Source organism: Gymnoscopelus microlampas (assembly GCF_963454915.1).
Source record: "Gymnoscopelus microlampas genome assembly, chromosome: 3".
Classification (NCBI taxonomy): Eukaryota; Metazoa; Chordata; class Actinopteri; order Myctophiformes; family Myctophidae; genus Gymnoscopelus; species Gymnoscopelus microlampas.
The window spans coordinates 38,002,952-38,014,026 of record NC_139940.1 but is presented as its reverse complement, the minus strand read 5'-3'; the positions used below and the strand labels follow the sequence as shown (position 1 = coordinate 38,014,026).

The 11,075-nt window shown below is 41.4% G+C and overlaps 2 protein-coding genes across 4 annotated transcripts; both read right to left on the bottom strand.

Annotated features, from left to right (window-relative positions):
* Nucleotides 1-220: 220 nt before the first annotated feature.
* On the bottom strand, nucleotides 221-4,913 carry LOC311041650 (alpha-N-acetylgalactosaminidase-like). Of its 3 annotated transcripts, none has more exons than XM_084052126.1 (9): nucleotides 4,794-4,913; nucleotides 4,040-4,194; nucleotides 3,590-3,730; nucleotides 3,224-3,435; nucleotides 2,929-3,023; nucleotides 2,099-2,260; nucleotides 1,808-2,005; nucleotides 1,414-1,554; nucleotides 221-594 (listed from the first exon to the last, which is right to left on the bottom strand). In XM_084052126.1, exons 2-9 carry the CDS (start codon nucleotides 4,192-4,194, stop codon nucleotides 364-366), a joined length of 1,335 nt encoding a protein of 444 aa, XP_083908252.1. In that variant the 5' UTR covers nucleotides 4,794-4,913; the 3' UTR covers nucleotides 221-363. The 3 variants fall into 3 exon arrangements, with proteins under 3 accessions (XP_083908252.1, XP_083908253.1, XP_083908254.1); XM_084052127.1 differs by having other exon boundaries at nucleotides 4,802-4,899; XM_084052128.1 differs by having other exon boundaries at nucleotides 4,816-4,837.
* A 2,012-nt stretch (nucleotides 4,914-6,925) lies between these two features.
* On the bottom strand, nucleotides 6,926-10,030 carry LOC311042571 (uncharacterized protein). Its single transcript, XM_084053376.1, has 2 exons — nucleotides 9,832-10,030; nucleotides 6,926-8,872 (listed from the first exon to the last, which is right to left on the bottom strand). The coding sequence occupies exons 1-2, from the start codon at nucleotides 9,854-9,856 to the stop codon at nucleotides 7,368-7,370; spliced, it is 1,530 nt and encodes a 509-aa protein (XP_083909502.1). The 5' UTR covers nucleotides 9,857-10,030; the 3' UTR covers nucleotides 6,926-7,367.
* Nucleotides 10,031-11,075: the final 1,045 nt, after the last annotated feature.

The following is an 11,075-nucleotide window of genomic DNA, read 5'->3' as shown; positions in this document are numbered from 1 at the left end:
ACACTCTGCCACGTAAACATGGGCCAGGTGGGAGTCAAACTAGTGACCTTCTGATTGTCAGACGCCCTCTCTATCCACTAAGCTACGGCCGCACGACTGTGTTACTTTAGCCTATATTCTACAAATAAACGTGCCTAGCTCACTGTCAGAGAGGAAATGTTTCCATCGGTAAGAGGAAGTGGTAGCCTTTAATGTTACCATTAAAAAAAACAATGCCAACAACATAGAAAATATGTTTTTTATATTTGACATTATTCTAAAATACATCAGTACATAAAAAAGAATTTCACATCATTTGCAATGGACAGGTTAAACATTAAAGTAAAAACGCAAGTTGGAAACTTACGTATATGAACAGTTCATTTAGAGAACGGTGGCAGCTGATGCCACTTCGGCCTTGTCCAGATGCATTGCAGACATCCTGTATTTCTTGCGGGTGTAAGGGTATCTTCCCGTCTCCTGAGGATGTGTGTGATGCTGCTGCTTGGCCGGATAGACGTACCACATCACCACGCCAGATGGGTTTATGGAGACGGAGAAGTCCGTGGCAGCAGACAACCCTGTCACTGTCTTCTCAGTGAACACATCATAGGCCTGGCAGAAAACACAATGTCAAATTCACCTGTTTGACACATGTACAAGATAACCCCCTATACCTGGGGTCTTCAAGGTTTTTCAGGCCAAGGACCCCTTAGCTGAGAGATAGATGAAGCAGGGAACCCTCCACTACATATTGTACAAAATTGTGTTGTAGATTAAACGTTTTCATAGATTACATAGATAGCTTCATAGACTTGTTTGACAGCACTGTCATCAGTGTGTGTTGGATTCATGTTAATGTGTATTTTCAGACATGTAACCACTTAAACAGTCAAACTTAGTAAACTTGACCTTTCACTCTGTACTTAGTCTGCTTTTTTCCCCCTCTACACCAAACCTCATTGCCGAAAATAGCCGATCTACAAGCTCACAACGCCTCATGAGCTTGTAGATCTGCTATTTTTGGCTAAAGTTCTCATTAAGTGGCTAATGTAAAAAAAAAAATCCTATCCTATATACTTTGTTGTACAACGAATAGTGGAAATAGCTGATTTACAAGCTCATAGCGCGTTGTGACGCGTTGTGAGTTTATAGGTCTGCTATTTTCTCAATTAAAAAAAAACTCTTTATTTTTATCTAAAAAATGTAATAAAATAAAAAAAAAATTAAATGTTCACCTATAACGACCGGCCCAAAATAGGGACGCCAGTTGAAAGTGGTTGAAGTCCATATTGGTGTTATCTAGTATGTAAGCTGGACATCATAACTAATTTCATATCAATGTGATTTTGCTTTGCGTGCGTGCGTGCTTTGCGTGCGTGCGTGTGTGCATTGATTCATAAAAACAGGGTCAGATGTGGGGTTTGTGCAGACCTCGTAGTTGCCAGCTTCGTAGCCGAGCAGAGCCAGAGAGGTACGGAAGATGTAGGGCATATCCTGGCGACGGCTCAGGAACACTAGGGCACTCGCTGACTTAGACAAAGGCCTCCAGTACACCTCAATACGACTCTTGGTCTGCACACGTTTTGACAGAGAGCCATGAAGGAGAGGAAGTTAAGCTCTTGCTTTATCCAGCTGTTTTAATTTGTTTTGATTTGCATGAGAGCTGCTGTAAAACTCTGAGTCAATTTATTTATTCAATTGCGTTTTTCAAAAATGCTGGTCTGAAGACTTCCACTCCATGCAAGTGTTCAATTATTGTCTTTTATTTTATTATTAAATGACTATTATTATTAGAAAAAACCCTCCTTTAGTTAGAAAGCCTCACCTGCACCAGGCGTCTCCCTTGGACACCCAAGGGGTCCTGATTGATGGAAATGACGACTTTGTTTTGCAGGATGGCTCTTGCGTCATTGCTCAGGGTTCGAAGGTCATTAGACATGATGAGAGGCGCGGCCAATATAGCCCACAGAGCCATCTGAGAGCGTGCCTGGTCAAGGCTGAGGCCAAAGTTCCCTATGATAAGCTGAGAGAAGAGACGTCAACAACGGCAATGTGAAAACAAGGAGGGAGATTCCCTGAAACACAGGCAAAGACATCACAAACCAATCCTACAGACCATGTCAGGGTCGTTCCATCTTCCAGGCCCGGCAGCTGGCTGCAGATAATCCTGGTTGGTAAAGAACCAATCAACAATGCCCTGCACACTGGCCCATGAGTCCTGTATGTCATCGTAGTTCCTCCACAAGTGACAAATGTCCCCCAGCAGAGAGTAGTTCACCTGTTTGGAACAAAGCCATTAAGTGTGTACTGTGTAGACAAATATACAGAGACTTAAAATGGAATATTATTGTGAGAAATGGTAAACAGATATTAGAATTAGTATTCAGACATGGAGACAATAGTTGTATTTTACTGTAGTATTAGTATTATCTACTATAAGTATGTTATGGCCCAGGGCACTATCATGATGTATGCATGTTAATTAGGACAAAAAAACGTAACTTATTATGTATCCTATGTTCAAGCTGAAGAGTCATTGTCACTAAATCAAATATAGCTGCCATATTACGGTCGATTTATGCTTTGAGCGACAAGTATCGAACGACACGTCGCACTACATGTCTCACACCATTCTGAGTCTTGAGTATTCACACGGTCTGCGACTCGCCAACAACATCAGCACAAAATGCCAACAAGGACGTGAATGTGGTCTCCCGCATCTCTGTGGTAACGGCCAGAGCTCACATCGTCTTCCCAACCAATCACAGTACGCGTCTGCGAACATTCGTTTTTCCAGAAGTACGCGACACCGTCTGCGAAGGTCCTCTGCAACGTGTTTTTGTCGTTCGTCAATTGTCGCGCTAAGCATAAAATGACCTTTACACAGCACTTCTGGGGTTGTCATAGTTATTTTACAGACAGTCATGTAATAATGAGGACACTCACATTTGGTGGGAGTCCACCCACATAGGCAGGCCAACTACAAGAATAGCCTATAGGTCTGCCTGTAGCATTCAAAGCCTTAGACATGAGTGGGTAGCCTGTGCGCGAGAAAGATAGAAAAATGCTAAAGTTAGTTTCCATATTTTGCATTACATTGTACCACTTGGATTCTAAGCCTTCCACAGAGAGATAGTTGGCTTCTGGGCTTCAAGCAGGGCAACTCTGCAACAAACACAATGCAAATTCTGGTTCTGTACAATGTCTGAAAGAGATAACCAGCGACGTAATACACTCTTACCCAACAATTGTTCAATGGGACTGGAGTTACAGCCATCAAACTTCAAATAGTCCACACTCCAGTTAGCAAAGGTCTGCGCATCAATCTCGATTTTATCCATTGTAGTACCAGGGTAGCCCCCACATGTGCGAGTGCCCATGTCTGCATAGATGCCCAGCTTCAGTCCACGGTCATGCACATACCTCGCCAGCTTTGGAATGCCACCTGGGAACCTAGAGGAAAGAAAGATGTGAATTTACAGTTATAATTATGATCGCCCAAACCTCATCTTGCACTGTCACACACACTGTTACAGTGTGTAATACCAATGCAGAGAAACGTGTATTTATATCTTCAACGACACAGTAAAATAATAAGTGGAACAACCTAGATGGATCGGGCTGCAACTTCCCATCTTTGTCTCTGGTCATGGAACTCCAGCAGTCGTCTATCATGACATATTCGTAGCCCAGGTCCCTCCACCCGTCCTCAGCCAGTCTGTCAGCCATGTCCCTGAACAGTGTCTCACTGTGTGCATGCATGGGGAAGGAAGCAAAGATCACCCAAAACAACATCTTAGACCAGGGGTTTCCCAAACGTTTTCAGCTCGAGACCCAAAAGAGAAAATCTGGTGTCTCCTTAACTTAAAATTAAATTAAAAAACGCATTATGGATTAATCACTTAAGGCCTTAGATATTTTTTCTGAAAACCTTTTGAAAAAAAGAATAATTCTGTAGTCAAGGTTCGAAAAACCTTCATAAAAACTCCACAAAGAAAATACACCTCAAGATATTTTGATAATGTTTCAACATATCTTGTTCAGACATGGTACTCACCTGATGCAGTTTGTGGGATCGTCTTTGCAGTCGATGTCGCAGCGAAAGCGTTCCCAGGCCATCCACCCCATGGGTGGAGTCCTCATCAGACCGTTGTCCAAGGCTCCAGCAGGGGAGAGGACGGCCAGCAGCACACTAACTGCTAGCAACGCCATCTGAGAAGAAAATAACACCTTTATACCTACTTAATTATTATATAGGCATTACAGATGCATTTAATATAATATTATTTTAATATTTATTTTAGAATATTTGTAATATTTTGTGAAATCAATGATAGTCATGCCAGTGATCCCACAATACCGATATTGAGCTATTTGGTCAAATATATGTATTTTATTTTGCCCAGCACCACACACATGCAAACATAACTGGAAGAAAAATAGAGTAGATTGTGTCACTCTGAAACACACAGTAAGCAAGCTATTCACACACACACACAGAGAGAGAGAGAGAGAGAGAGAGAGAGAGAGAGAGAGAGAGAGAGAGAGAGAGAGAGAGAGAGAGAGAGAGAGAGACCCTCTTCTAGATGGCTCCCCACCAATAGGAGCCACATACACATGCATGTAATGAAACACTTTGTTTACATGCACACTACAGTCAAACACTGAAACACTGTCGCTAGTCTCACTTGCGTTGAGTTGGTGTAATTCTGTCAGCACACTCTGAAACCACCAGGCAGCAATCTGTGCTAATTAATTCTAATGATGGTGGTTGTTTGTTTAATCCCTGATGATAAATAAGATATTCTCACCAGCTCACCTGATAGGGTATACCTGTGTTCTAGATGTAGCTTCTGTTGTTATTACAGTGTTATTATTGCCTGCGTGCCAGGCTTGTTCTTCCTGCTTTTCTTAAACATTCACCTCTTCCTGGTTGGTAAGGTAAACTGGCTGTCACGTGACTGTGTGGGTCACGTGACACTTGTATACCGCAGTGTTGTGACTCAGCTGTGAGCAATAAAGTGAGTTGTTTTTACATTCATTTTGTAGGAGATGCAGGCATTGTGAGCTTGTAGATCGGCTATTTTCAAATGGAGGAAATCTATACAGGGCTGAAGTGGTTAATGTATGTTTTGTAATAATAATCAAAATCTACAAAGTAACTAGTAATACTAGTAAGTTTTCAAAAAAAATGTAGTGGAGTAAAAAGTATAAGATTTGCTTTGTAAAAGTACTGAAAATTGGGAATACTCCAGTAAAGTAAACATACCTACTTAAGTATAATACTAAGTATAATACTTAGTTAGGGTATATGTACTTAGTTACTTTACACTTTACTTAAATAAAAGTAGCAATACCTCAATATAAAAACACGCAAGTAAAAGACTATTCAAAATGTTGCTTGGGTTAAAGGTAGGGTAATTAGTGATATTTTGTGGTTAAGGTTAAAGCTCTATATTGCGAAAGTAATCATATATATCAGAGTGTTTGTTCAGTCACAGGAGTCTCCCTTTCTCTCCAGCTCTTTATTAAACAGAAAATATAAATATTTTTCAGGTAGGTGGTAAAGTTTCAGCCAATCAGAAGAGAGTAGGCTACCCATTTATCAGTTTCATTTTTATAGTGTTCCAGTTCCAATTTTGTCTGCTCATTTCTTTGTGTCATCACTTACAATTTGACTTCTTTAACCTGTCTGAGTTCTCTATCCTGATTGGATAAAATTGGTATCCCGACCTGAACATTCATTTTCTGTCTAATAAAGAGCTGGAGAGACATGGATAGAGCTATTTTATTTTAAGCAAAGAAAATCAAGTAAAAAAGTAAAGTAAAAGTACCTTTTTTTATTTTATTTATTATTCGAAAATAGATTATCTACATTCTTTCTAGGTGTTTTATTGTGACGTGTCATGAGCTTACAGATCAAATAGGACTTAATTGATTGTTTGCAAGTGTTGTATCAATCTAAATCTGCAAAGTAACTTGTAAAGCTGTAAAATAATTGTGGTGGAGTAAAAACTACAATATTTGTGCCTGAGATGTAATGGAGTAGAAGTAGAAAGTACCAAAAACTTTAAATACTCAAATAAAGTATAAGTACCTGACAATGGTACTTACAGTAGCTTACACTACTTGATAAATGTACTTATTAGACCTTATAGTTTCTACCACTGCTTATTGCTTACTTATTGAACCATATTACATTTTATTAGACCTTACTCAAGTGATATAAGGATAACAGTGGTAGGATACTACAGTTGTTCAGCAAAGTACAGTACACACTACATTTACCTTATAATGTGTCACCTAACTTATAACATATCATCTTTCAAAAATGAGGAACTTGTCTGTTCTCTTTATGGAAATGTATTTTAAAATTTGATGTATCATGTTTCATAGCCTTCACATGCTGTGTGGTGTAAAAAGTACAATTTTCTTTTACTAAACACTCTGTTACAAGTAAAAGTCATTAATCAGTCAGTAATCAAAGTGTGCTTTAGTAAAAGTACAAAAGTTTTAGCATCAAAATTTACTTAAAGTATCAAAAGTAAAAGTACTTTCAGGAGGTATCATAATATAAAATGTATTCACAACACGTCGCATTACAACGCGTTGTGAAGGTTAAATAGGGCTGAAGTTCTTAATGTAGGTTTAATTATAATAATTAAAATCTACAAAGTAACTAGCAACTAAAAATCTTAAATAATTAAAGTAAAAAGTACAATATTTGCCTTGAATAAATGTACTTAGTTACTTTCCAGTTCCACCACTGTTCACATGGTAGGTCAGACGTTTAGGTACAGTTCAGAGTTCAGACAGAGTGTATAGTGCAAACAGGCTGTGCAACATTATTGGCTGTCACAAATATCACAAATCACATGCTTACGTTTACACAGGGCACTGATGCGTCTGAAGATAAAATGAGAGGACATACAGTATTATTCAACAGAGATTAAAACAGAGATTAGATTTATTTCACATTTTTTATTTTATCAGAATACTATTGAGTCTTTTCAGTTAACAAAGGTATAAAAAAAAGTATAAATAAAATAATTTCCACATGATAACATTAGGTCATACATTTTCTTTTCACTTCTTTTGAGGTAGCCTACATTTTTGGTTAGTATATGGCTGCTAGCAAGTATAGCCCACTCAGAACCTTCACAACATCCATTCATAGGAACGGTAAATTGACTCCATTAATTGCATAACCACTTAACAACAACAAAAAAAAAATCGAGATTATTTCAAAACTAGCAGCTCTACAAGCTCACAACACGTCACACTGCAACATATTGTGAGCTTGTAGATCTGCTAATTTAAAAAAACAGATTTAGCCTATAATGAAATGCTCAGAATTGGGCATGTCAAAATTGTGTTAAAGTGATTTAAAACGGATTTGTCATTGCAAAGACATAGGCCACAGGCACCTGCAGCCCAATGTTAACAAAGTGCATTTTCCCCATAACAAGTGCTCCCACAATTAATCCTGCAATCGTTCCAAAGCTCCCCAGCCAGGAAGCCCACCTGCCCGCCACCGCCGCCGCGGCCCCCACTGACACCCCCGCCGCCCCCACCACCCCGAGCAGTGCCCCGGCGGTCCCCCCCGGCCCCAGCACAGGCTCCAAGGCCTGCACCACTATAAGTAAAGCCCCCGCCACGCCGGCCGCCCCCACAATGACCCTCCTCGCTCCGGCGCCTCGTCTCACCAGAGGACCCCCTACCGCGGCCCCCAAGCCCAGCTGGCACAGCTTTGCCACAAAGAACGCCGTGCTCAAGGCCTCGAGAGAGGACCTGTAGTCCATTTGAGCGCTGATGAATTCTCGGGAATTGTTTGCCTTCCCCGACGCTCGATGCTTCATGGACGTGGTGACGACCTCCTGCCCGGCGTGCAACGTGAGCACCGCTATGACGAACGTGGCCAGCATGCCCATGCACCCTGCCAGCATCCAAAACTTAAAGTCAGACGCTTTCATTAGCAAGAAGGCGATGAGCATGGTCAACGTCAAAAGCGCTGCCATCACGATTTGGTGATTGCCGTACCCGTACACCCCGAACAGCGACATAACTATGGCGATCACCGTCATAGGCAGCCCCGAAAATGCCAGGAAGTCCACGTATTTCAGGAGCACGCTGTTGATCCAGTCCTGGATGGTTCTTTGCTCCATCTCCTCCTCCTCTCTCTCTATCTTCTCCCGCTGGATCTCTTCTCTCTGCCGTTGCTCTGCCTCCCTGACTGCTAGTTCGTCCGGACTATCTTCTGCAGCTCCTCTCTCCAAGGCGAGGATCTTTTGCTCCATCTGCACGGCCACTCTGTCCCTCTGCTGCGCCTCCCTGGCCTCGATCTCTCTCCGCGCTCTCTCCCTGGCCAGGGCCGCCTCCCCTTGCCCATAGCACACTTCCGCTTGTCGCCAGAGGAGCTTGAGTAAGACGTGCAGAGCCGGCTTGAGCGCGGTGAATATGCTCAACGCCCAGAGCAGTGCCACCATGCCCGCGTTGGTCACGATCCATTCGATGATGATCCCAAACGTGGCTCCGCTTAGCGTGGTTCCAAAGACCCCGGCCAGTCCGGCTGCCGTCCACAACCCAATGGAGTCTTTGGGCGACACGCCGCAGCTCCTTGTGGCCAGGAATACTGATACTATCACTGTGGCCAGGATCACCCCAGCCACTATGGAGGTCATTGCCGTTGTCAGTGCAGTGGCTCCTACCAGGGTACCCAGTCCAAGTGCACCCACTGTTTTGACCTCGTCAATTACTGGTTTCATCGGGCCCTCCGCGGTCATCATCATCATGACCTGGTCCACCGGGTCTTCTGTGGCGCCCAGCACGCAACCTCCCACAGCTCCCAGTGCAAATCCTAGGGCTGCCTCCATTGCAGCCGTCCTGGGCTCTGGATCGTGTCATAAAGAGGTCATTCACAGTCAGTTACAGTGTCACATCATAATGCTATGTTTAATACATCTAGTATAATGATGTGATAATATTGAAAAGGTGTTTTCATAGTCATGCAGTGTATTACCACTATATGTATGACATTTAATTAGATGATGACCCCCCCCCCACACACACACACACACACACTTCCAAAAAATATTATTGTCAGTTTTCAACTACCCTTCATGTTGTGTAAACTGTGAACTTGAGCTTTGTAACAACAGAGTACAGCCATCATGTGCCACTTCAAGCATGAACAGTCGGGAGCCAAAGGCTCATCAAACTGGTTGATCAGGTTATTCAAGTAGAGACAGATTTTATCCAATCTTTCTTCACATGGCTCTAACATTTTCTAAATGTCAACATGCAATCCTCAAGTAGAGGAGGCAACAATATTAAGTGTTGGTGTGAACGTTTTTTTTTGTTTCTGTTCCTCCAACCATGGCAGGCCTATTCCAGTCCCAAACCAGTGAGAAAGTAGCTTCTTTCTTTTTAAATATTTTTTGGCTAGTGATAATAAATAATAAAGTGCCAAAATTATATACAATAAATGTGTAACTTCAAAAGTCACTTTTTTAATGCTCCAAAGGTTATTTATTTATAACAAACAGCAGACTGTTTAACAACATTCTGCTGTTTGTTATAAATAAATAACCTTTGGAGCATTAAAAAAGTGAGTTGCGAGCCTTGCTTTGTTCTTATGTTACTGTTCTTACAGGAGGATATGCGTTAGTTGTTTTTCTGAATGAATGAAAAAGTCTCCATAGAGACACACACACACACACACACACACACACACACACACACACACACACACACACACACACACACACACACACACACACACACACAAATCACCACACACACAAATCACAAAGATGCATGAAAATGTTTTGGTAGGCGAAAATGACTTACTCTGTTTAGATTGGCCCATGTTCATCTGGAGTGGACAATGGTTACAAGAACCCTCTTCAAGTCCTCCAGATTTGTGACTCTGCAGCCACTTTTCAGAGAAAGGCAGACATGTGATCCGCTTGTCCTATATAAGGTAACCGTCGAAGGACACACCCGCTACCTGTTTTACTTCATTCTCTCCTCCTTTCAGTTGATTGCGTATTGTAATCTCCAGCATCTCAGTGATACTCTTAAGTATTTTGTGTGTGTGTGTGTGTGTGTGTGTGTGTGTGTGTGTCACATGTTTCGACGTTCCTGTCGTATCTGTCATCTACTACCCCAGCTTCCTGTCCTGTCCTGCCGGTTCCGTCCCGTCCCGTCCTGTCAATCACTCACCTATGCTGTAACTGGGCTCTGAGGGGGCATTCTGGGGGCAAGTGGATGACCTTCACTTTTGGGTAGTCGCATTGAGATCAGTGTACGACCTTCAGCCTACGGGCTGCCAGGGACAGCCAGTTGACTTTAGCATACAGTGCAGTGATGGGTGAGTGATCTATAGCACTGCTTCCCAAACAGTGGGTCGGTACCCATTTTTGGGTCGTGGACCAATTTTTATGGGTCGGAGGAAATATCCCCTTTTTTGTTTCCTACATTTAAAAAATATGTATATTATTTCAAAAGATTTTAAAAAGTTTAAACAAACTAAATAATTCACACCTTTTCATCAATTAAAAACAATTCCAAAGTATTTCATAAATAAAATAAAAGATATTTCTATAAATATTTATATATTTTTACATTTAAGAAGTAGTGAAAATTGCAGATCTACTGAGCTTGTAGATCTGCTATTTTCACTAGTTTGGGTCCCAGGCAAACATCTAATTTCTCTTTTGGGTCTTGAGCTAAAACGTTTGGGAACCACTGATCTATAGCCAGTAATAATAATATTAATTGTAACGCACCATGATAAACAGTGTCCTGCATGTGCAGTAGTGAGGTAGATCAGACATTCAACACATAACCATACTTTAAAACTGGTAAAAAGGTGTCATCACTTGCAGGTGTTTTGGTACAGAGTGAAATTCTCATGATGTGTGGACACACAGGTGGCCAGTATTTGTATAAAAAATGAATCTGCATAGTGCTTTGTTGTAAATATTGAAATGAATTGGCAAATATTTTAATAATCTATTAAATACTAAATATTAAAGAATTAACAGGTAAATGCACTTTCTCCTTTTTTCTTCTTTTTCTTTCGGCTAATT